The sequence below is a fragment of the Megalobrama amblycephala genome, linkage group LG17 (assembly GCF_018812025.1).
Source record: "Megalobrama amblycephala isolate DHTTF-2021 linkage group LG17, ASM1881202v1, whole genome shotgun sequence".
Taxonomy (NCBI): Eukaryota; Metazoa; Chordata; class Actinopteri; order Cypriniformes; family Xenocyprididae; genus Megalobrama; species Megalobrama amblycephala.
The window spans coordinates 11,169,700-11,197,318 of NC_063060.1; the positions used below are offsets into that span (position 1 = coordinate 11,169,700).

A 27,619-nucleotide genomic window follows, 5' to 3' on the forward strand; every position below is an offset into this window, starting at 1 on the left:
CAAACAAGCACACACACACTCACAATCAGGTCATAAATCCACTTTGAACCTAAGTGGTTGCTGTTCAGTAATTACAGTGTTTATTTTGTGTTTGTGTGTGTGTGTGTAGGGCGTCCTGATGTTGTGGAGTCCAACCCTGACGAACCAACCTACACAGTAACCAGCGAGCTCACCCTCACTGTCACAAGGAATGATAACAACGCTCTGATCGCCTGTGCGGTGGATCACCCCTCCATCGCCAATGGAGACAAGAAGACAGAACAGCCACTCAGCGTCTTGTGTAAGACTCACGTACAAAAGCCAGAAAGCGTATTTCACACTGCTGTTGTGTAGAGCTGAACGGTATGACGCTATACTACTGTGTGATTTTAGAAATGTCAACCAGCAGAAGTTCTGCTATAAAGTTTATACCACAGATGACATTCAATATCAGTAGGGTTGGGTACCGAACTCGGTACTTTTAAGGGCACCGACCGAATTACGTTGATATTACTGAGTATGGATTCACATGAAATCAATCAGTGCCAAATTTGGTACCTGTGTGCGAGAGGCATGTTAGAGAAAGAGAGAGAGACCATGTGACGTCACCCCTGCAACTTGTTCAAACACAACACACAGGGCAATGGCTAAACGTTCTGTGAGGTGTGGTTACATTTCACAAAACTAGATGCAGACTGAGGCAACTCTGTTTGCAATATGTCCATAAAAACTTGAGACGCTCTTTCTAAAGTCCGTATATATGATCTATGATCCGAGTTGTGAACGTTGTTAATCTCATCGTGGTGTTCTGTGCAGAAACTGCTCTCATGCGCATTCCGCATGTTGTCATATTTTCCATTCGATTAAAAATTTAACATTGGTCTGGGGAGTTTGCTATACTTTTCTACTGCACAAGAGGCGTGATCAACGAGCATTAGTCACGCAATTGGATAGTCCTTCAACCATTCAGATCAACGATCTGGGTGACGTACTTTGCAGAGCGACGCGAAAACTCAAGACAGGTTTAGTTTGTATTGGTTTGTAGCATTGATCAGTGGTTTGCAGAAGCAGCAATGGCATCGAGCGATTTTTGCAGGTTGTGCAAAAAAAAAAAACATGAAAGTGAGTGGTATTTACACCCACTCGAGCGATTTGTTTGCTAAACTAAAGAAGTCATTCAGCATCGTCGAGAGGTTAAAAGCAATTGGATTGACGGTCGTGCTTGCCGTCGCTTCTCTATCGTCATCGTGTTATACTCGCCAATAGCGAGCAAGGTGGATAAGCCAGTCTGCGATTGGTTTCCTTGAAAGTGTAACAGAAGCAGTAGAACTGAATGTACGGGTTTCCAGACTGAGTTGCCGGGCTAAATCAAATCGCCGGCAGATCAGGCTGGGTTTACCCAGTCTAATTTTCCATGTGCTGTTAGCCAAACTCCAGCTCTGACAGCATCGTGGGGAAAATGAAACAACACCAGTTTTGTGTTATTGTGCTGAGAAAACACACTCATGGCACATGTGTCCAAATGCAACACTGAACTGCAGAGATGAAGAACAGCGTGTGAAACGGTCTTTGTCACATTTGAATTCTCTGCTGTAATGCGATCTCTGCGCACACATACAGTTTATTTTGTCTAGTGTGTAAAATTACTAAATAAATAAAGAAATGTTGAAATTGAGAGGTTTGGACTTATTTTTTCACTTAAATAACACTTTTGTTATTATACTTATAGAGTAAAGTACTGAAAAAAGGTACCGTTGGGTACCGGCGCCGAATTTCAGGTACCGATTAAAATGTGAATGGTACCCAACCCTATCAGACAGGTGCTTTCAGCGTAGCGAGCTTGGAGCATTTGTGTTTTGATTTGTGTTTACAATGGCTTTAAACTTCAAATCATGCATTCCTTATTGCTGACATTGACATTGTATTCAAAGTAATACATTTGATCAGTTCATGCAATCCCTGCAAATCAAACCCATGACCTTGGCATTGCTGGCACCAACTATTTGTTTGAGCCTCAGCAGGAATGTGTTATAATATATCACTGGTTTTTTATTTATTTATTTATTTATTTATTTATTTATTTATTTTTTATGGTTTTAACACAAGTGCTAAAAAAATCTGAAACAGCTGTTTTGGTGTTGATGTCTGGCTTATCATTCAGTTGTTATGAATAATCTGCTCTATTCGTTTGCGTGCATTAAGTTCTAAATAAAAGGACAAAAATAAAGTTCTAAAAATAAGTTCTAAATAAAAGGACAAAAATAAATGTCTCTTACATTTCTAAGTATTTAATTCACTGGATTATTCAAAAATATACATTATAATATAATAATTTATATTTAGAAATATATATAAATATATATAAATAAATATTAATAATTAGATTTTTTTATATTCTGTTTATAAAACTGAATTTACCTCATAGATTCTGTGATTATAATATTAGCCATACTATGACATAAGTTTTTTCTCATACCACCCACCACCTAAAAGATTAACATGAAGAGAAAAGCACTGCAAAATATGGAGAAACAAAAATGTGTGTTTGTGTTTTTTCTCAGTTTCTCCCAGCGTGTCAATTCAGCCTGAGAGTGACCTGCCCAGAGAAGGAGAGAAGTTTTACCTGCAGTGTGTGGGGAACGGAAATCCAGAGTAAGACACACACACACACACACACACACACACACACGCACTCTCTCTCTCTCATTTCCATCCTTGACATTCATGTTTTATGTATAAAGCTAAAAATGGTCAGCCTATTGATCTCCTTTCTCTCTTTTACACACACACACAAACACACACACAGAGTTCTGTTTGACAGTATTACAGAGATATTTGCCTTGATGTTACATGAGATACAGAGAGAGGGATCAGAGACATCCTTACATAGGGTTGTCTTAAACACAGACCCTCTATGATCTCAGTGAGTTCAACAACTCTCTTTCGGTAGCTAAAGGACAGAACATTATTATCTCAGATATATTTATTACATTTTTAGCTACTTAAGCCTGGTTATATCACAAATATTTCTCCCTGGAAATTGAAGTTAATGTAATTGAATATCACCCTCTACTGGTGCAGGATCGCATTACAGCTCATTATGGCTCCTGACATCCATTAGTACCACACTGAGAGCTATTCAACCCCTTTTAGACATCCCAGAGTGTCTTTCTGTCGCATTTTCTCATTTGATTTTAGTCTCTATCTCTTCCTTACTGGAATGGGAGCACAAATAGGGGGTTGTATCTGAAGAAGATACTTGTAGTATCAGAGGTGGCATTTACAGGGTCCATAGTGATCTTTTGATCTTTTTGCTGCACAGACGCACACACACACACACACAGGTTTGTTTTGCTATCAAAGTGAGGACATTCCATAGGCGTAATAGTTTTTATACTGTACAAAATGTACATTCTATCCCCCTACACCACCCCTACCCCTAAACCTACCCATCACAGAAAACTGTCTGCATTTTTACATTTTTAATAAAGCATTGTTTAGTATGTTTTTAAAGCTATTTTAAATATGACTCATGAAATGTCCTCGTATTTCATGTTTACGTCATAATACCAGTGTAATACCCATGTCATTACACAAATTTGTGTCCTCATAAATCACAAAAATGTGCACGCGCACACGCACACACACACACACACACACACAAACACACAATGGATTTACATGTTTTATGAGGACAAAATGATTTTTATACTGTACAAACTGTATATTCTATCATGTAACCCTAAACCTACCCTTCACAGAAAACATTCTGCATTTTTACATTTTCAAAAAACATCATTCTGCATGATTTATAAGCTCTTTTCCTCATGGAGACCAAAAAATGTCCCCATTATTATCTTTGTTGGGACATTTGATCCCCACAACACAACATTACCAGGACCACACATGCAAAAATATATAGATAGTTCAGTCATGAAACTCTAGATGGCACAGGCTGATGGGTCCTTAACGCAAGCTGATGATAATTACAGCATTAACTACTTGGCACTAGCTGATTGGTCCATGTCACTTCTGCAGCCAATGACCTTGTTGCTCACACATTTAAATGGCTGGTTACATTTACTCTAGCAGTTTGCGCACTTCAGAGTTCCTCTAAAACTCTCCACCTTCCCCAGATCCACCTGTATAGATCTGCTATGGGTTATTGATATATGCTATTTGTGTAGCAGCACTATGTCTTAATCGCAGCAGTATACCGGCATATGTTTTGGCAGTAGCAAGTTCCTGTACTTGCTCTGCAGCAGCAATAATCTTCAACAACAGCAATAGTCTACAGCAGCAGCAATTTAGCAGGAGCATAGCAGATCTATTCCGCCAAGACCAAATACATTAACATTGTCATATCCATTACCATGCTAACAATCTTCCGAGAGTTGTCATAATATATATATATATATATATATATATAAAATACACAATATATAGCCAAAAGTATTGGGACACCCCTCCAAATCATTGAATTCAGGTGTTCCAATCACTTCCATGGCCACTGGTGTATAAAATCAAGCACTTAGGCATGCAGACTGCTTCTACAAACATTTGTGAAAGAATGGGTCGCTCTCAGGAGCTCAGTGAATTCAAGCGTAGTACCGTGATAGGTTGCCACCTGTGCAATAAGTCCATTCATGAAATTTCCTCACTACTAAATATTCCACGGTCAACTGTTAGTGGTATCATAACAAAGTGGAAACAATTGGGAACAACAGCATCTCAGCCACGAAGTGGTAGGCCACGTAAAATCACAGAGTGGGGTCAGCTCATGGAGACGTGTTCTCTGAAATGAAGAATCACGCTACTCTGTCTGGCAATCCAACAAGTCTGGGTTTGGAAGTTGCCAGGAGAACAGTACTTGCCTGACTGCATTGTGCCAAGTGTAAAGTTTGGTGGAGGGGGATTATGGTGTGGGGTTGTTTTTCAGGGTTTGGGCTTGGCTCTTAGTTCCAGTGAAAGGAACTCTTAATGCTTCAAGCATACCAAGACATTTTGGACAATTTCATGCTCCCAGCTTTGTCGGAACCCCTTTGTTTGGGGATGGCCCCTTCCTGTTCCAACATGACTGTGCACCAGTGCACAAATCAATGTCCATAAAGACATGGATGAGCGAGTTTGGTGTGGAGGAACTTGACTGGCCTGCACAGAGTCCTGACCTCAACCCAATAGAACACCTTTGGGATGAATTAGAGTGAAGATTGCGAGCCAGGTCTTCTCGCCAACATCTCTGCCTGACCCAAAACTTTTGGCAATATAGTGTGTATACTGTATATATGTATATATATATATATACTACACAATTATATATATATATATATACTACACAAACATTTGGGATTTTTTTAAAAGAAATTAAGGGTCAGATTTACAAACAGCTTGCTTCAGCACAAGCCTTCTTTTGGCATTAAAAAACTACTATCAGGATTTACTAAAGACATGCTTTTTTAGCACTGAAAAGGTGTGGCAGGGTTATTTTTGCAGCTGACCTTATTGCATATGCAGGAATTTCACTTTCAATGTAGTGGTATTTGTGCCATTATTTACTGGCCCAAAAAAGCATGTCTTAACAGACGCTAATTTGCGCTGCTCGCAGTAGATTGCATTGGTCATTATGGAAATGATCCAGCTGCGTCTGTGTTCTTTCATTTGCATGTCGTCAGTAGATCACACACAGTGCTCTCACGCTAATTTGCCCTGTTTAGTAAATCTAGCCCTAATGCTTTTATTCAGCAAGGATGTATTATATTGATCAAAAGTGACAGTTAAGACATTTACAATGTTACAAAGAATTTCAATTTCAAATAAATGCTGTTCTTTTCAACTTTCTATTGATCAGTGAATCCTGAAAATAAAGTATCATGGTTTCTACAAAATGATTTATTCGATTTATAAATCATGTGCATGATTTATAAATCGAGGAAACAAAATAGTAAATCGTGTGCACGTTTTAGTAAATCGAAGGAACGAAACAGTAAATCGTGCGCACGTGGATGTCATGTCCGGGGCTCCGTAGCTTTGTCAGCAGAAGACTAATTTACATTTTAAATGTATCAAAATAGAAAACAGTTCTTTTAAATGCTAAAGAATTTCACAATATTACTGTTTTCAATGTATTTTAGAACAAATTAATGCAGCCTTGGTGAGCATAAGAGACTTCTTTTAAAAACGTTTAAAAAATCTTTCCGCCCCAAACTCATGTGTGTGTGTGTGTGTGTGTGTGTGTGTGTGTGTCATATCATATATTATCCAGTTTCAGTGTGAAACCGCTACCTCTCATACAACATCTCTTGCTTGTTTTGCTGCCTTACTGTATTGTAACATATCTCATGACAGAGCTAGAGAAAGAGTAGACTAAAATATCAGTTTAGTCATAACAACACCATTCTATCGACATCAATAAAAATTATATTATTTGGTTTAGTCATGCACTCAAATAATGATTCGCCTGTGTCCTCACTGTAATTCTCTAAATCCCTGTTACACACACAGACACGCTGATTTGGACTCAGAGAAAAAAAAGCCACAGTTAGTTTGGCATATGAGGGGATTTTAGAGGTGAAGCGTGTAATTTTTTGATGCTAAAATACTTTCTTTTATCCCAGCAGTAGGTTGACTTCCACAGGAAATGTGAACATTGTGGCTGTGTGGCGCAATCAAAACATTTCTCTCTTCATTTGAATACCAGACCAGCACGAAAATGGCGGGACTTTGGGGCGGGGCTATCTGTTTGGTTAACCAATGGAAAACAGGGCGAGTATTCAGGAAACTTGTTTGAACACAAACATTGGCCCTGTCCCAAATCCCACTACGCTTGTAGTAGTCCACCCAGAAATTCACTTTTAATCCTGACTGAGTTAAACGATAGCTGCTGTTTCTGGCCGTTGACTTTTCCGTTTGTGTCAAATGGGTGGGTCACAACACTGGTGGTTTGGCTACATGGTTTTCTTTCCCTTCTGATTAACTCGAGCCTGGTTCATTTCACTTGACATGTGACTGAGCTTCGCTGTATTTGGGACTCTCTCCAGTGCATCCCTCTGTGCTCCTCAGCTCGTTTGATAGTGCGCCAAATTGCAAAACCCTTCAATCTGCTCAATTAAACGACTCTTTCTGCTTTTCTTTTGATGTGAAATTTCAAAACGCTGTATATGTGGTCTGATTTGTAATGTAATCTCTCTCTCTCTCAGACCGACTACATTTGTGTGGCAGAGGAAAGAAGGAGGGCTCCCCCCACTGGCGAAGGAGGATGGTGCGTTCCTGCGCTTCGAATCACTCAACAAGTCGGATAATGGTGTTTATGAGTGCCAGGCTGATAACGGGATCGGTGTCGGGGATGTATCGCACACTCTCCTGGTCCAAGGTAATTAACGAGAGAGGCGAACAACAAGGAGGGAGGAATGCAATGAAGAGGTGTTTTCGTCATCATTTATTTCTTCTGCTGTTTTTTACATTTACGTTCACGTCTCTTTTTTCTGAATTTTACTTTCCTTTCTTTTGTTTCTCTTTTTACATGACGCTCTTTATTTCCTCCATTTTTCCTCTCATTCATCATCCCTTTCTCCATCCATCATTTTCTGTTGTCATGTTTTTCTTCTTTTTTTCCTTCTTTTTTTCCAAGACCAGGGAGATTCAGACCTCCTTATTCCCACCTTTACTTTCCCTTCCTCCTCTGTTTCTCCCACATCTCCTCCTCAAACCTCCCTTTCACCCTCTACTGAAGGCGAAACTCTTCCTCCTCCCTCCTCTTCGTCGTCTTCCACTACCGTCCCCACATCCACTCTTCCCATCTCCTCGACTCTCCTTCCTTCTACTTCTGCTCCTCCCACTCTCCCTCCTTCTCCTGAAGTTCCCACCACCTCTCTTTCCAACGCTCTCTTCCCAGATCTCACTCTTCCATCTTCCTCCGTTCCTGCTCGTACCCCTCCCTCACCTCCCTCACCCCCTTCCTCCCCCCCTGCCACTCCATCATCTGTTCCTCGGCTGAATGGAGTGTACACCTTTACAGGTAATCCATTGTGCACACACACAAACCTAACCATTTATTAACATTCTACTGCAGTGTCACTGATCAGTTACCGGTTTCTCTGTGTGTGTGTGTGGGAAGGGATATGGATGAGCATGATTACCTGAACGCTCTGAGAAGAGACAGCAATGATCGATCATGACAACACAATAAAGGCCTTGACTTTTAAACTTCAAAACATTTTACACCAATCAAAATGTATACACAGATGAGATAAAATGGGCTATTTTTTCCATATATCTAATATAATAATAATATTTAATATAATTAAAATAATTACTCTTTTTAAAATAATTACTATAATTAAAACACTATTGTCAAATGTTTGGGGTCAGTAAATATAATTACTATAATTAAAACACTATTGTTCAAATGTTTGGGGTCAGTAAATAATAAAGTCTGTAATAAATTGATCAAAATGACAGTGAAGAGTTTTACATTTTCTATTTATTAAAGGTGCCCTAGATTATGTTTTTAAAAGATGTAATATAAGTCTAAGGTGTCCCCTGAATGTGTCTGTGAAGTTTCAGATCAAAATACCCCATATATTTTTTTTATTAATTTTTTTAACTGCCTATTTTGGGGCATCATTATAAACGCGCCGATTTTATGCTGCGGCCCCTTTAAATCCCGTGGTCCACGCCCACAGAGCTCGCGCTTGCCTTGAACAGTGCCGTAACAAAGTTTACACAGCTAATATAACCCTCAAAATGGATCTTTACAAAGTGTTCGTCATGCATGCGGCATGCATGCGTCGGATTATGTGAGTATTATATACTGTTATATTGTTTACTTCTGATTTTGAATGAGTTTGAGGCTGTGCTCCGTGGCTAACGGCTAATGCTACTCTGTTGGAGAGATTTATAAAGAATGAAGTTGTGTTTATGCATTATACAGACTTCAAGTGTTTAAAAATGAAAATAGCGACGGCTCTCTTGTCTCCGTGAATACAGTAATAACCGATGGTAACTTTAACCACATTTAACAGTACATTAGCAACATGCTAACGAAACATTTAGACAGTTTACAAATATCACTAAAAATATCATGATATCATGGATCATTTCAGTTATTATTGCTCCATCTGCCATTTTTCGCTATTGTTATTGCTTGCTTACCTAGTCTGATGATTTCGTTGTGCACATCCAGACGTTAATACTGGCTGCCCTTGTCTAATGCTTTTTATAATGTTGGAAACGTGGGCTGGCATATGCAAATATTGGGGGCGTACACCCCGACTGTTACGTAACAGTCGGTGTTATGTTGAGATTCGCCTGTTCTTCGGAGGTCTTTTAAACAAATGAGATTTATATAAAAAGGAGGAAACAATGGAGTTTGAGACTCACTGTATGTCATTTCCATGTACTGAACTCTTGTTATTTAACAATGCCAAGATAAATTCAATTTTTCATTCGAGGGCACCTTTAAAACAATCCTGAAAAAAATTGATCACAGGTTAGTTAGTAACACCGAGTTAGTTCACCGAAAAATTAAAATTTTGTCATTAATTACTCACCCTCATGTCGTTCCACACCCATAAGACCTTCGTTCATCTTCGGAAAACAAATTAAGATATTTTTGATAAAATCCAATGGCTCAGTGAGGCCTCCATTCCCAGCAAGTCCTTCAAATGCCCAGAAAGGTAATAAAAAAAGACATATTTAATTCATTCATGTGACTACAGTGGTTCAACCTTAATGTCATGAAGTGACGAGAATGCTTTTTGTGTGCCAAAAAAAACAAAACAAAAAACACTGCTTTATGAAGCTTTGATGCTTTACGAATCTTTTGTTTCAAATCAGTGGTTCGGTGCACTGCTAAAGTCACGTGAACCATTGAAATTTCAATACACTTATAAGGTAACGAAGCCTCGTGTACTGAAATCAAAAAAATCTAACTTTGGCAGTTTGAGATAGTTTGATACACGCTCCGAACCACTGATTCGAAACAAAAGATTCGTAAAGCTTCAAAGCTTCATTAATTAGTGTTTTGAAATCGTCCATCACTAGATGTTGTTCAATAAAGTCGTTATTTTGTTGTTTGGTGCACAACAAGTATTCTCGTCACTTCATAACAATAAGATTGAACCACTGTAGTCACATGAACTGTTTTAAATATATCTTTAGTACCATTCTGGGCGTTTAAAAGTCTAAATTAATTTGCTGGGAATGGAGGCCTCACTGAGCCATCGGAAAATATCTTAATTTGTGTTCTGAAGATGAACTGGAATGACATGAGGGTGAGTAATAAATGACTGAATTTTCATTTTTGGTTGAACTAACCCTTTAAGCAGCACAACTGTTTTCAGCTTGATAATAATAAGAAATGTTTCTTGAGCACCAAATCAGCATATTAGAATGATTTTTGAAGGATCATGTGACACTGAAGACTGGAGTAATGATGCTGAAAATTCGTCCTTGCATCACAGGAATAAATTATGTTTTAAAATATATTGAAATAGAAAACAGTTGTTTTGAATTGTAATACTATTTCACAATATTACTGTATTTTTGATCAAATAAATGCAGCCTTAGTGAGCATAAGAGACTTCTTTAAAAAACAAACAAAAAAAATCTTACCGACCCCAAACATTTTTCCTGCTAACATTGTATATAAAATGGTTATCACTTAATGACATAATTTTGAGTGTGTCCAATTAAAGGGGTAGTTCACCCAAAATTAAACTTTTTTCATGTACTTACCCTCATATTGATTTAAACCAATATGACTTATTTCTTTCATAGAACAGAAAAGGCTAATGTTAATGTTAATGTCTTTCATAGAACAGAAAAGGCTAATGTGAATATAATAAATGTGAATGAGAACTCTCATTAATGAAAAAAACACAATGAAAGTAGTATAAAAAGTATGTCATAAAACCATTAATCATTATTTATTGAAAATACAATGGAGCCTTTTTTCAGTTACATTTGTGAATGAATCATTCTTTTGAGTTTAAAGGATTAGTCCACTTTTAAATACACTTTTCCTGATAAATTTACTCACCCCCCATGTCATCCAAGATGTTCATGTCTTTCTTTCGTCAGTCGAAAAGAAATGAAGGTTTTTGAGGAAAACATTCCAGGATTATTCTCCTTACAGTGGATTTCAATGGCTACCAACAGATTTAAGGTCAAAATTACAGTTTCAGTGTAGCTTCAAGGGCTTTAAACGATACCAGATGAGTAATAAGGGTCTTATCTAGCGAATCGATCGGTCATTTTCGAAAAAAATACAACCGTTTATGCTTTATAAACAAAATATCGCCTTGAACGTACTTTCCGCTTCCGCATTCTTCATAACGCTTACGCTGAATGTTCTACGCCTTCCCTATTCAAGTTGCGGAAAAAAAACGAAACTGGTGCCGCGTTCGTTCCGTAAGTTGAATAGGGAAGGCGTAGGACATTCAGCGTAAGCGTTATGAAGAATGCGGAAGCGGAAAGTACGTTCAAGGCGATATTTTGTTTATAAAGCATAAACGGTTGTATTTTTTTCGAAAATGACCGATCGATTCGCTAGATAAGACCCTTATTACTCATCTGGTATCGTTTAAAGCCCTTGAAGCTACACTGAAACTGTAATTTTGACCTTAAATCTGTTGGTAGCCATTGAAATCCACTGTAAGGAGAATAATCCTGGAATGTTTTCCTCAAAAACCTTCATTTCTTTTCGACTGACGAAAGAAAGACATGAACATCTTGGATGACATGGGGGTGAGTAAATTTATCAGGAAAAGTGTATTTAAAAGTGGACTAATCCTTTAATTATTTAATGAATCATTTGATTTAGTTTACCAAACTTTTCTAAATGATTTGTTCATGATTTGGACTGATTCGGTTCTTAAGTTCTGTTCAGTTAGACTGGATGGGAATATTATTAGTAGGTAACTAGTAGTAGGTCTATTCCTCGCACAAAAAAATTGTATAACTTTTTCTGTGTTTTTCAAAGCTTGACATCCCCAGTTCTCATTTACATGCAGGATATTCTCCATGTGTGTTTTATTGCTCCACAGAAAAAAAAGTCGTACAGGTTTAGAACCTGAAGGTGAGGAAATGATGACAGAATTTCCATTATTAAGTGAGCTTCTAATGCCTGTAATGTAGACTAACATTTTTGCAAAAAAATACAAATAAAAATAAGAGCACAGATGTGTAAACCCTCCCTCCCCCAAAACACTTGAGTACTCACTTGATTCATCTTTCATATACTTGTGTAGACAAAATGACCAAAATGCCCCTTCCTAGGTGTGTGGGTGGAACAGCTTGAATGTGTCACTTCATAATAATGCAGGTTGTGTTTGTGCGTGTGAAAACGATAGAGATGTATATTGAGATCTCCTGTGCAGTATCACAGAAGCATGTTGAGTAGCATCTGCTGTCGGCTTTGACTGTAATGCAGGATTTAACCAGGCACATCTCACGGCAAAGCCTCTGATTATCCAGAAACACAATCTGACACCACACCTTCCCTCCAGCAAACATTCGCTTCAGTTATTTCATTATTTCGCTATGTGAAATCCTCTTTAATACTCTTCTGAGATACTTATTTTTTGGTAGTGTTCAGTGAGCGCACACAGACTCACACGCACGCACCCTCGCGCACATTTTTTTGATCGTTTCTCTTTGTTCCTTCTCTTGCTTCACATCTCGTGCTTCCACACATGTGGTCCTCATCCATCCATCCATCCATCCACTCATCCATCCACCCATCCATTCATCCCTTCATCCTCTTGAGAAGAAGCCGGAGTGAACGCTGCAGGTATTGTCACCTCTCTCTCTCTCTCTCTCTCTCTCTCTCTCTCTCTCTAACTTTCTCTCTTTTTCTTTCTTTTCCTCCTTTTTTCTTTCAGTATTGCCCTGTCTTTCTTTTGTGGATCTTTGAATGAATCTCTGTCTCTTTTTTACTTCTCTATCTCGCTTTCATCAGCCTGTTTGTCTCAATTTATGATGGATCTGGGTGTTTTTTTTTTTTTTTTAGCTACAACTCTCTGTTGAATTGCTCTATCATTATGAACATAGTTAATGGTGCAGGAACGTTGTTCATGAAGGCAAAACATTTGATATTACATGGAAAACTATTAATATCATTGCAAATTTGTTGGTTCATTGAAAGCTTAGAACTGAATTAGGCTCACGCTAAAAACTGCATTTTCAACCAATTTGAAAACCATCTCGCTTTTGAAGAAGGAATGAGATTTATGATTGATGAGAACTCAGTTTTTGCTAGGTCCAGCCATCTGTAGTCTGGTGGAAGAAGCAAAACTAATTCAAAGCATCAGCAGTGAATCAGTTGAACCTGCATGCATCTTCCCATGTCATCAATCTGGACATTTTCAGACCCTGACTGATAAGAAATGCCGATTTATGTCACTTTGCACGCTGCAAGTTCGATTCTGCCCCACTTTGTGCTAATTTAAACCGTAGTACATTTGCATCATCAACATCAGTGCATCACGCAGAGACCCTCCTCCAGGGGGGACTACAATCTCTATTCAAAAATGTGCAACACCGTGGGAACCCAACGGGAGGCCAGAGGCTGATCTATTTGTATGGATATCAAAGGAGATGGCTTAATGCCCTGAATAAACTATTTTTGTGTCAAATCAAACTGTTTATCACATAATAAATAGATTGCCTTGCTGCTAATCTTCAACGTGTTTGCCATAACAGTTTAGAGAAAGCTATATTTGGAGTTTGCCACAAAAAATGAGCAATTTATAAGAGGTTTAATGGTGCATTCAAGTCATGTTGGGAAGATCGTACTTACAAGCTGAATGCACATGAATGCCACCAAAATGTCGTAAATACGAGTGGGAAGCTCCGAATTTTCTGTAAGCCCCGATCTGTACAAGTTTTTTTTTTTTTTTTACAAGATACATGTGATCAAAATTGACCTTTTTTTCCAGACTAAATGTAGTGTTGTTAAAAATATTGACTTTTCAGTAAATATTGATACTGAAATGCTTCGATACTAATTTTTCAGAAGAATAGATACATAATACCAGATGTTCTCACTCATTTCATTTGTTCTGGATGAATATTGTTGGTTTTACAGGGCTTGAATTTTGGCATGGGATTGCGCGTATTGCGCATAATTTTACTCGTTCCTTCAGATTTTGTGCTCACACCCAAAGTGCGCACACATAAAGCCACCTCTAAGTACTAAATTGAGTTCTTTTTCGCTGCATATTGAGCTTAAACAGTCAAATACATGCAAAATAATGTCAAAATGCCAGTCTTGGTGAGTAGTGACTGATAACACAGTTATGTTTTAAGTGAACGTAAACAGTTGAGAAAGAAAACGCATTTTTTAAATGGATACATGTGTCAGGTTTTAAAGTAACAGCATGGTATTTTCCCCATGGTATTGATGTCAAAATTGTGGCCAGTGAAAATGCTGAGTGGCTAGTAACTTCCACTAGCTACAGTGGCTGGTGAGCAAAAAAGTTCATGTCAAGCCCTGATTATAGCTAGCTAATGACTTGGGATGAGGAGGCACCACATACTGAAAAATGTTGTTGCAAAGTACTTATATAGTCAGTAGAATGTCAAATTAAAGTGTTAGAAGATATTAAGCAGACAGTCTACTAATACTATAATGAGAGTTTGTTGTCATGCAATTAGCAGATTGTCTTAAGTGGACCATTAAATAAAGTGTTAACCAGTTTTTATTAACATTAACATTTTACTGTCTAAACTAATGAACTAATGCATTGCAAAAGATGCGAAGAATGCGAGATTCTTGCCAAAGTCAGTTTCTAGTAAGAAATAAATTAGAAGAAATCAACAACAGAAAGAAAGAAATCAACAAATTGTCATCATCAGCAACAGATCAGTGTGTCCGCGTCAACTGTATCTGGACCACCATTTTCAAGGGGACTTGATTCTTTGGTGTACACTCGAGATCAGAAAACACTAATGAAATAAACTGAACTCTGAGGTCAGAAAGCTTGATAATGATCCTCACTAAAAGCTAGTATGAAAATGCCTTTAAATAGCTATAAAGACCTGAAAAAACTTAAAAGATATGACTTGTGATGTTTGTCAGTGTGTTTGGACATGCAAATTGTAATGATTTTATCACAGTGCATCTATGTCCTGTATTTTTACATTTAGATTACCTTTGTCATCATCTAACGCTCACTTAAAGTTCATCTGTAAAAACACTAATAATTTAATATTACTATTAAATGTAATCTTGACCAAATCTACAAATGAAAATCCATTTTTATATGGAACATTATAATCGCTGTGATGCCTAAATTCACTTGTAGCATTAAAAATGACTGATTTTAGTTTTTAATGTGTTATTTTTAATGTATTATTCGCCAATAATTATCTTAATGGTATTTTCATATATCAGTGCATCATTAATTCATAATATTAAGCACTCCTGTTTAAGTCCATTTAAGTCTTTTCTCCTTTCCTGTACTCTTTCAGTGTTTTTTTCCTATTATCTCTTTCTCTCTCCCTCATCTGTTTCTTTTTTTCTCTCTCTGTCGCTCTCAGGGCATCTTGTTGTGTCACTCAGCACTCACTCAGTTCGTCCTCCTTCATCCTCTCTGCTCTCATCTATCGCCCTCGTTTTTTTTCTTCTTCTCCTAAAGCGTGCAAGCGTCAGGGTGACTGTTAACTTGTCTTGTTTTGATGGAGTATTGTTTGAGATGGAGACAGAGATCGTGCAGTGGGTGGAGTGATGGATGTCGTTCACGCTCTCTGAGTCCAGGCAAAGTCACTGAAGCTTATGATAGACTCTTTGCTGAAATCTTGCTTTTGATTATTCATGTGTTTCCTTTCAAACAGAGAGGTCAGTGGCTCTTGGGGCTTCACGGTAGATGGAAAATGACACTGTAGTAACTTGCCAGCCCATTACAAATTCTCTACACATTATATTGCACATTTTTTTCATACATTACCATTTTAAAGTTTGGGGTCAGAATTTTTTTTTTTTTAAAGAAATTAATATTATTCAGCAAGGGCGCATTAAATTGATCAAAAGTAACATCAAAGACATTTATAATGTTATCATTAAGATTTCCATTTCAAATAAATTCTGTTCTTTTGAACTTTTTATTCATGAATGAATCCTGAAAATCACGGTTTCCACAAAAATGTGAAACAGCGCACTTATTTCAACATTGATTATAATTAATTGAGCAGCAAATCAGCTGATCAGAATGATTTCTGAAGCTGAAAGTGCCATCACAGGAATAGATTTTACATTTTAAAATATATTAAAATAGAAAGCAGTTATTTTAAATTGTAATGCTATATTTTTGATCAAATAAATGCAATCTTGGTGAGACTTCTTTAAAGTCTTTTATGCTCACCAAACTTTTGAAAGGTAGTGTCTAATGTGAAATAACAGGAAATTGGACTTGTGCTTCATTTCTGTGTATTTGAATGGGGGAAATCTGTCAATGAATGTCAGCTCGTGCGAGAAATTTTAGTTCAGACTGCTTGAAAATGTCAAGGACTCTATTAAAGAGGAGAAATCGCTTGAAATTGTTACTTAAGATAAGCGTTATTGTGCATTAGAGCTGATCAAAAGAATCACAGAAGCACTGTGACTCTTTCTCCAGAGAATCTGCAGTTGGAAAAAAATTTATAGTAATATAATTTCATGTGTAGTATTATCAGAGGAGTTGTATTTTTGTCACTAGGGTTGTTGTGAATAATCAGGCTTCACCTTTCTTTCAAGTATGCAAACTTTTCTCAAAACCAGATGAAAATTTGCATCAACCTGAATAGTTTTAGCACAAATTTCCACCAGTAATTCAAGTCGTTTTGTTGCATTTAAATTGAAGTATTCTAAGAACATAACTTTTAAAATTCCTATTCCACATTTCCATCCAAAAAAAGGACAAAGTGAATCACTGGGTCTTTTGTTATATTTCAAAATATGTGCAGCTTTATGCCATTGCTTAGAGGACCGTTGTGTAAGCATTGTGGCTTCCTGAATCAAAATCAAATTGTGAAGATCCCAACGCTACCGTACATGCATGACCTCTGCTGTGTTTGTAAAGACGAGGTAGGGACAAATGAGTATTGTATGTTTTTCAGTCTTTTGAGTCTCTCACAAATTCTTCTGTGATTTCGCCTGGTCTGTATTGTTAAGACATCTGTTGTCATTCTGATTGTCCTCTCTGCACGGCATTGACTATCTACCTGTCTCTGTTCGTTTCTCAGACCCCACAGCGATGTCCACCTCTTCAGGAGTAGACCATGCTGTGATTGGTGGAGTGGTTGCTGTCATTGTCTTCATCATGCTTTGTCTCCTCATCGTCCTCGGCAGATACCTCATCAGACACAAAGGTACTGCACACTCACACACCACCCCAATCAGACAAAGAAATCCCTTGCTCTCTTTCACACACATGCACAGATCTAATCAGACACAAAGAGATCGTGCACACACACACACACCTGGAGTGTCTGAAGGGATTATAACCTTCAGGGACTGTGGTCAAGTTCTTGACAGAGGGCCTGGCAGCATCCTGCCATATCAGCAGCTTTTTTAAAAAAAGAAAAATAATGATTTTGTCTTGAATTTAAGCATCTAGACACTTCACCCAAGATCTCATTGTTGACTGGGATATTATACTTGTAAATGAACCATGTGTCTCACTGAAACGGTGCTCCTAGATTTTTTTTTTTTTTTTTATGAAAATGAATAAACAGCATCTGAGTGCATGAACACAGAATAAGAGAACAAAGTATGGGCACATGCTTGGTTGCATGTCCTTGGTATAATAAATGCATATCAATTGCTCAATATTAATATATATTCAATATCAATATCTAACAGTAATTAAAATACTGTGCTCAGCGTAAATAAGTTCACCCCCTTTGAAAAGTATTTTTTACAATTTTTGCATTTTAAACAATATCTCAATGAACACAAAACAATTTCCAAAATGTTGACAAGACTAAGTTTAAATAACATCTGTTTAACTTATAACATGAAAGTAAGGTTAATAATATAAATTAGAAAACAAAATTTTCAGTTTTACTCAAATTAAGGTGATGCAAAAATGAGTACACCCCACTGAAAGTCTCTAATTTAACAAGAATTCAACCACAGGTGAGTCTAATTATTCATTACACAGGTGTCCAGCAGACAGTTGACTGTAAAAGTGTGTTAAAACCCCTTCCCATTTCATGCTGTCAGCAATGGCACCACATGGAAGAGAAATGTCACAAGACCTGAGAAAGAAACTAATTTCTTTACACCAGAAAGGTGAAGGCTACAAGAAGATCAGCAAAGCTTTACTTATCAGTCAGAATACTGTAGCAAAAGTGGTACAAAAATTTTAAAAAGATGGAACTGCAAACATCTCACAGAGACGTCCAGGTCGTCCACAGAAGTTAACAACTCGACAGGAGCATCTTCTGATGAGAAGGGTTGAAGAAAATCGGCATGCAAGTTCACTCCAGTTATCTAAATAAGTAGAAAGCCAAACTGGGGTGAATATTTCCGGTGACACAATATGGCATATTCTGCAGAGGAATGGCATGCATGGGTGCCGTCCATGAAAGAAGCATTTCCTAAAGCCCAGGCACAAAAAAGCCTGCCTAGAGTTTGCCAGGGCCCATGCTGACAAAGATGAAGACTACTGGGACTCTATACTCTGGAGTGATGAGACCAAGATAAATGTTTTTGGAACTGATGGCTTCAAAACGGTATGGCGTCGCAAAGGAATACAAAAAATACATGGTACCTACAGTGAAACATGGTGGTGGCAGTGTCCTTATGTGGGGCTGCATGAGTGCTGCTGGTGTCGGGAGCTGCATTTCATTGATGGCATCATGAATTCACAGATGTACTGCTCTATACTGAAAGAGAAGATGCTACCATCACTCCGTGCCCTTGGTCGTCGTGCACTTTTCCAACATGACAATGATCCTAAACACACATCATAGACCACTGTTGGATTTCTGAAGAAGAACAGGGTGAAAGTGATTCAGTGGCTCCTGATCTGAACCCAATTGAACACCTGTGGGGAATTCTGAAGAGACAAGTTGAACATCACTCTCCATCCAGCATCCAGTCTCTAAAAAAGGTCATTCTTGAAGAATGGAAAAAGATAGATGTTGCAAAATGTCGCCAACTTGTTCATTCCATGCCTAGAAAACTTGTTGCTGTCAATTAAAAATCATGGAGGCCATACAAAGTACTAGATGTAGTAGTTTTTGTTGTGGGGTGTACTCATTTTTGCATCACCCTAATTAACTGAAAAATGTGTAATCTAAGTTATATTATTAACCTTACTTTCATGTTATAAGTTAAACAGATGTTATATTAAACTTAGTCTTGTCAACATTTTGGAAATTGTTTTTGTGTTCATTGAGATATCGTTTAAAATTAAAACTTTTCAAAGGGGGTGTACTCATTTACACTGAGCACAAGAAATTGTGATACTTATATTTTTTTCCTTGAAGCTACACTATGTAACTTTTGGCCCTCAAACGGTTAAAAGAGTACTGCATGCATTTTGCTGAAGAACATGTTTTGGTTGTGTTTTGGCTCTGCGTGACCTTGCGGATGAATATGACCCTTCACAACAGATAATGCTTTACTATGAACTCTTAGAGAGCTACATGTGGCAGTTCATCTGTTCAATAAAATACCTTACTCATCTGAGTAAACACCATCTCTGCGTCGCTTTTATATTTCATATCCCTCAGTATTCGCCATCTCCAAAAAGCCAAGCCAATGTTGATTCTTGTTTTATTACAAGCTCTGTCACATTCTTTTCTGCGTTTTTTTAAAACGGGTGATTCCCCAGAGGTTTGAGATTTAGCGTGCTACTGTACATGTCAACCTTTCTCGCTTGTTGTGAGAACTAACCTATGCCACTCCCACACCAGACATGCATCAAAGTAGCCGGAGCAACTTTTCTCTATTTTCGTATATGACGAGGCACACAAGAGCAAGTAATGTACAGTATGTACGCAATTTCCTGCGAAAACGATCCTGTCAGGTCTAAAATATAAACACTTATAATAGTCTTACCATAATGAATCAGGGTAGACAAAAACACATTTTGGACGTAGGATTGATGATGTATTAACCTTATTTAAATGTTGACAATCTTAACAATACATTTAAAAAAAAGTTACTTGAAGTTTTAGGTTTCTTGCAGCAAATACATAACCATTTTTTCTCTCTCTGACCTTTAGAATTGTATTTGACCTTTATTTTAATGACCTTTACTATGTCTAGCTGTGTAGGTGGCAGTATGTTAATGTGCTGATATAGTGTTGAGGAATGTTACTTTTAAAGTAACATTGACATTATTCTGTTACAACTAATAAATTGTAACTCTTTATGTTGCATCATTACTTTTTATGGAAAGTAACACATTGTTGTAGGTACTTTTGCATTGAAAATTGTGTGAGTACATCTCTTACTTTTACATGTGGCATAAATGTATTAACACGGGAATTACATTCACAGGAATAAAAGTATTGCATGTTAAAATGTTACATTGTTGACAAAATTTCACCATTTATGTTTAATCTTGTTCCCAGCCAACAAAAAAGACAGGTGCTGATTTTCATTGTAACAACAAAGTTGAATGCATTAATTTTAATAGAAAAAAAAAAAAATACTAAAATGTAATTGATTGTGACATTACTTTTACATTACACCCTAATGCTGCATTCACACTTTCTTGCTGCATGTCGCCAGTGGCTGGCAGTGAGGTCGCTAGTGGGCATTCCCACTACTGGTCGGCTAGTAATGTTTATGAATGACATTCACGGATGTTATTCCATGTTGTAGACAACGAATCAGTTTTCTTGCCACTAAAAACAAACATTTTAGAGGGAAAAGACAAAAAATCTGGGTTCACAAGACCATTCAAGCTTGGAGTCAGCACCGCAATTTACCACCGTATGTACACAGAGATCGCTGACCGCTAAAGTAATTTCTCGATCTTGCCGTCGACACTCTCCACTACAGGATGTAGTGACGGATTATGTGAGCTCCACTGACCTCACTCCTATTGGTTGTCGCTCTAACAAAAGTAGCTCTTTATTTGCATAAAGTTAAACATATATCAACTTTGTCAAGGTGTTGCACATGCCTACATTCTGTCGCTTGTTTCACTGGAAATCTCTCTCTATTGAAATGAATGAGATTGTGTCACTTTGTCGCTGCGTGTAGTGTAGTGTGAACGCAGCTTAACTCTAGTTCTGGTAGCTCTGACATCAAAACTGTGACTCACCATTGTTATAGTTTAGTTGGACTGGGGAAAAAGTTCTGCAAGTTTGATGTCTGCATAGCAGCCTACATTGGTTTCTTTTATTTCAAAAGAGCAAGAACAATTCTGTCCCATCTTATGTCTTAAAAAAAGCTATTTTGCAGAGTGCAAGAAGCAAGTGACAAAGACTGACAGACTGTGCGAGTGTGTGTGCACAGAGGGACACTGTAAACCGATCATCACAGCCGAGCTGCAGCTTTTCCTCTGTATCTATCCATGACTTAACAACGTACATCTCGAGAAAAGCTGTCAGAAACTATACATCTGGGAAAAACAGCCTGCTTTCAGAGCCAGGAAAAAAATGCTGAACAAGGATTAAATGCAACTGTGCATTGAAAGATCATATGTACACTTTGGTGAGGTATTAATGTAAACAATTTCGGTTATACATTAAGTGGATGTAAACAGATGAGATAGATGAAAGAAAAAAAAATCAGGTATGTACAGTAGTGACCAAAAGTTATGTCCAGAGGAAATATTTGTTTTAATGACCCTACAAGTTTGATAAACAATCAAAATATTTTAAATATTTTTAAGTATATTATAAATATATTTAAAAATATTAAAATATTAGGTAAGAACAAAACATTAAACTTGGTTTAGGTATTTATCTGACAAAATTATTTGTCAAAAAAGGCAAACTACCTATACAGCTACAGGTTTTATTTTCTATGTACAAAACATGCATAGAAAAAATAAAATCTCACAGGAAAAGCATACATTGACTACAACATAATCAGTTATTAATATTTTGTTGGTTCTCTCTTGTTTGTGCATGTGTTCATAATTTCTTTATATGACAGCCTGACCAAAAATTATATCCGCACAATTTGGCAATTTTCATTGCATTATCACAAATAAAACAATTGACTCCAAGCACAACTATGCAATATGCTTACAAAATCTTAAACAAATTCTTAGTAATATTCGATCAAATAAAACATGTAGATGTCATTTTTTCTTAGGCCACACATCACTTTTGGCCACTATTGTAACATCAAAATATTAGATCTTGACGTGTAAATGCTACGTGTCAATCTCAATTTTCAAAATTTCTTCCTTTCTTACTGTTTACTAAAATATTTTTTAATAAAATAATATATAATAAAATAAGTAAAAAAAAAAAAAAAAAAAAATATATATATATATATATATATATATATATATATATATATATATATATATTTTTCATTTTAAAAAATGTTTTTATTTAATTTAATTTTTAGTTAAAAGCTATCTTTATTTAACTGGGAAATACTCCCTTGTTTCATTGTTATATTCAATTTTTTTTACTGTTCTGTTTTTACTGTTTTGTAAATGTTCGGTCGGTATGATTTTTTTTGTTTTTGAAAGAAGTCTCTTATGCTCCCCAAGACTACAAAAATACAATAAAAACTATAATATTATGAAATATTATTACAATTCAAAATATCTGTTTTTTTTTAAATATATTATTAAATGTAATTTAATCTTTTGATGGCAAAACTGACTTTTCAGCATTATCACTCCAGTCTTCAATGTCACATGATCCTCAGAAATCATTTTATTGCTGATTATCTTATTATTATCAATGTTGATTGTTGTTTGCGGCTTAATATTTGTGTGGAAACTGTGATACAAGGCTCTTTGATGAATAGAAAGTTCAAAAGAACAGAATTTATCGAAATAGAATTTTTTGTAACATTTAAAAAAGAATTCTTACTAAGCCACAAACCTTTCAACAGTAGCGTATATACATATTCAACTAATTAAAGGGTTAGTTCACCCAAAAATGAAAATTCTGTAATTAATCACTCACCCTCATGCCGTTCCACACCTGTAAGACCTTCTTAATTTGTGTTCTTCGGAACACAAATTAAGATATTTTTGATGAAATCCGATGACTCAGTGAGGCCTGCAATTGCCAGCAAGGCAATTAACACTTTCAGATGCCCAGATGAACTGTTTTAAATATGTCTTTAGTAGCTTTCTGGGCATCTGAAAGTGTTAATTGTCTTGCTGGCAATGCAGGCCTCACTGAGCCAACGGATTTTAGCAATAATATATTAATTTGTGTTCTGAAGATGAACGAAGGTCTTACAGGTGTGGAACGACATGAGGGTGAGTAATTAATGACAGAATTTAACTTTTTGCGTGAAATAACCCTTTAAAATCATCAATATACACAACAAAAACTGACAAAAATTATAATATATAATATTATATAATGAAATAATGTAATATTTAAAAATTAAATAAAATAAGAATTCAACAAATTATTGAAGGTATATATTTAATGATGATGTACAAATAGCAAAAACAAAGAAAACAGTTTCTCTCTCTCTCTCTCTCTATCTCTCAGGTACGTACCTGACTCATGAGGCGAAAGGTTCTGACGACGCTCCTGATGCAGACACGGCCATCATTAACGCTGAGGGGGGCCACTCTGGGGTGGATGACAAGAAAGAGTACTTCATCTAGAGATCCATCCCTCCGTACCCTCTTCCTTCACACGCTTCAGTTCACTCAGCCTGATGGGGAAAACAGCGATGACAGAAGAGAGAGGAAATATGTGAGGGAAAAAAACAAAACAAAACAAAAAGTGTTGACCTGTTGGAACTGAAGGACCTCAAATAAGCTTCGACACACAGGACAGGGAAGTGAGAGTTATGCACTGGCGCGTGGGCTCATTTTCACACACATACACACACACACACACACACTCTTTCTTCATTATCACAATATGACACATGAGCAAACACAAATAATGTGACATAAACAATAAAAAGAGATACACAAAGGCAATACGACAGTGACCACACTTCCCTCGTCTCCCATGATTCCTTTCAAACGGTCCAGATATGTTGCACAGTGACATGTGCATGCATGAACTTTCAGGACACACGGTCTGCTCCCAAAACCATTGAAAGACACAGACTCATAACTGGCACGCATGCAAAAACACATCAAACGAAAAGGTCTTAAACTGAAGACGAAATTGAATCAAACCATGCAACCCTGCAATATCACTAACAGACACACTCATATTCATAACCCTAATGTTATGCTACATCATGCGCACACACACACACACATAGGCAGAATAACCAGGCAAAAACAGCAGCCCCTGCAATCATTGTGTGGGACCCCTGATATAAATTTATAAATACATATATATATGATTATATAGCATCATTTTTACTCAGTGTGCTGTAAATATATCCTCCATCTCTCTCTCTTTATCTCTCTCTCTAACCTCACCGTCTGATATTGCAGTATATACTCTCTGAGCCTGCCTGGTTTTCTTACATGCGTGGAAATGCAGAGTTGATAAAAAAAAAAAATCTGGACTATAGAAAAAAAAACATGGTGTTATGAAAACTTCAGTAATATTTGTATGAATTATGTTCTCTTCAAGTTTGATTTCTGGTGTTTACTGTTGGTGCAACAGTCTAGTGTCATTTCATCAACCTGGGAAGATTATTATTATTATTTTTATTATGAGGTCCTAAATGCATTACATTGATTATGCACTGATGTGTCATTGTATCAGGCCCAGTGATTAGCTCACTCACGCCACCTTCAGGAATGAATCTCCTCTGTTCTTCAGAAAAAGCAGGGTAACAAAAACTACTGCTCTCTTTCTTTCTCTCTTTCTCTCTGAATGATCACACTCCCGCTCTCTTCCGATCCACAACTTTTTTTTTTCTCCATCTGTTCTGGCCTTTGTCTTCCCCTCTTTTTACAGTCATAGAGCTAGATTATTTCCAGTATTATTCCTTTATCCCTTTTGAAGGGAGTTTGGGGGTTTAGTCAGTTGCATCATGCAAAAAAAACTGAGGCAATTCTGTTTAATAATAAAAAAAAAAGTATTAATTGTTTAATTAAAAACTGGCTAATTAAAGGTGATGTGTGTAATTTTTAGCATGTTAAATCCTCTATCCTATCCAATCTGAATGTGAGTAGACTGCAAGTAAGCCACCCATAGGTTGATTTCCTGTGACGCTATCAAAACTTTGCTCTGTTTGTTTGAGCATCCCGAACGCCGACATATAACTTTGGCTCAACCAATGGCATGCAGTCTGATTCGGTTCAGCGGTGCAGAAATTACACACTTTACTTTTAAATGTATTGTGCTTAAATTTGTAAATGAGTTCTGCTTCACTGTGTATCCAACAAATTTTTCCCCAATCGGTGCTGATCTGGTAACAGTTTTGATTACAGAAAAAGGCCAGTTGTCATTTCTGTGTCAGTTAGGCCTTACTTTTCAATAGCTATTTACATAGAGGAGAAGGTCGGAGCTGTGACTCGAGAATTGAGCATTTTTCAATTCCATTCCCCTGGACTCTTCCCAACATTTCATGGCAAATGGTCGAAAATAAAGTAATATTTAGGTTGAGAACACGATTTTCTCTCTTAACTTGAGAAACTGGGACCAAGAGGCAGGCGTAGAAAAACCAGAGGAAAAAAAAAAAACATCACAATTCAGAATAAAACATACTTCTGTTAAATTTTCAATTCACCCTTATTTGTATAGCACTTCCCACATTACAGATCGTTTTAATGGAGCTTTATAGAAAATGCACGTTTCAATAATACAATGAAATTTGGCTCCAGCAAACAGGGAATCTTGCATTAAATCTGCCACATAGGTGGAAATTCTGAAGTTTAGGCATGTTTTTGTTAACGTGGGATGACAGGGTCATTCATTTAACGCATATGTAGGTCACAATGAAGTGGCAACTGACCAATTACAACCAAAACCCGTCCTCCGCTTTCTAATTCCCTCACATACCTCATTAATGACTGCAGACAATGAGTTTCTGAGATAAGCAGTTACAATCGACCGCCGCAAGATGGCGGTAATGCATTTCGTTCCCCCACACATCATCTCTCTCTCTCTCTTTCTCTCTGTCCTGTACAAGCAGTAGAACTTCGTTAGTTATCAGTCAGCTCAGTGCTTATTTTAAATTATGTTGTTTACTTTTATTCTGCTGTAGATGTGCATATTGTTGTTTGTAATTTTATGTTCCATTTTTTTAAATCATTTTTATGACGACTAAATGTCTTAGACTTGAAGGTGTAGATGAACATGTAGTTTCCATGACTTTTGTTTTGTTTGAGAGTATGCCATTTTTTTTATGATTTCATGTGATTAGTGTTGCCTTGAACAGTCTATACACTCAAGTGAGCACAGACAGCAGCACACGTTTATTGCGCGTGTCTGTGTTTATGTGCGTGGAAGATTTTCACACTGGCCCACCAAACAGATGCAGGAAACACTATAAGTATTATTACAGTACACTCTGTTAGATTATTATTTTTTTGTTTTGAATGATAAGTCTTCCTTTTGAATAAATATTCATATCATGTGGAGCTATTCTGTCATGTATGTTGATTTGTATTATGGCCGATGATGTCATCTGAATGGGACTCTGAGATCATCATCATTGTGGGTTCCGTTTGTTTTGATGGTCTGTTTAGACAGTATTTGCTTTTTGTTACAAAAAGAGATCCCTTGTTAACTTCAAAATAAATATACATTTGGGTTAACCTATCATTTCAGTGGTTATTATTATTATTATTGAAATGTACGCTCAAAAATGATTTTATTGTTATTATTTAATATTATTTACATGAAAAGTGAAAATGTGCAGCTGTACTTTTACGGGTACAGCAGTTTGTCATTGGGGCAGTATCTTTAAAGGAACAATTTGTAACTTATTGTACCTTATATTATTTTTTAAAGTCAATTTTTGTATCAGCATATAATTGGTATATATTTAAAAGTCTTGGCTCTAAAAAAACTTGAACATTTTCACTACTCTCAAAGTATATGATTGCAGGAAAAATATATATGTTTGTATTGGACATTGATGGAGCAACATATTTTGTGTGAAAAAAAAAAATATCATAAAGTGGTTAATTTTGTTTAAAAATCTTATAAATGTATGAGGTGGTGAAGGTGTGGGGTAAAAGGCCCCCCAGCATGGGGTAAAGGCGCACAGTATTTATACAAATACTTTAACTAAAACAATATATTTTTAATAATGACTAAGTTAATACTTGTTCAAAAGAATAACTTTAGCAAAGTTTGTACTATTTTCTGTTTATTTTGAAAAATAAAAGAATTCATTTTTGTTCAGTAAATATACTGTCATTAACATTATATATAAAATAAAAAAAAATAGATTTCAAAAATACAGAAATACAGAAACAAAACTATTTTAAAAAGTAAAGATTCTGAAAGCACTGGAGGAGATCCCATAATAGCCTATTTAATATAGATTTACAGTAGTAACAATAAATGAGATTTTATTATGATATGATTAATATATTTTATAATATGATTGTTTCATTAT

The 27,619-nt window shown here is 36.5% G+C and overlaps 1 protein-coding gene across 5 annotated transcripts in view; it reads left to right on the forward strand.

Annotated features, from left to right (window-relative positions):
* cadm3 (cell adhesion molecule 3) overlaps positions 1-26,817 on the forward strand; it is a 78,330-nt gene extending 51,513 nt beyond the window's left edge. For 3 of the 5 annotated variants that reach the window (XM_048163254.1, XM_048163253.1, XM_048163255.1), the window contains 7 exons: positions 110-280; positions 2,541-2,631; positions 7,176-7,348; positions 7,607-7,993; positions 12,749-12,769; positions 17,200-17,325; positions 23,620-26,817. In XM_048163254.1, the coding sequence (XP_048019211.1) occupies positions 110-280; positions 2,541-2,631; positions 7,176-7,348; positions 7,607-7,993; positions 12,749-12,769; positions 17,200-17,325; positions 23,620-23,738 (1,088 nt within the window). In that variant the 3' untranslated portion in view covers positions 23,739-26,817. The remainder of the gene's footprint in view (positions 1-109; positions 281-2,540; positions 2,632-7,175; positions 7,349-7,606; positions 7,994-12,748; positions 12,770-17,199; positions 17,326-23,619) is intronic. The other 2 variants (XM_048163256.1, XM_048163257.1) reach the window with 2 other exon arrangements.
* Positions 26,818-27,619: the final 802 nt, after the last annotated feature.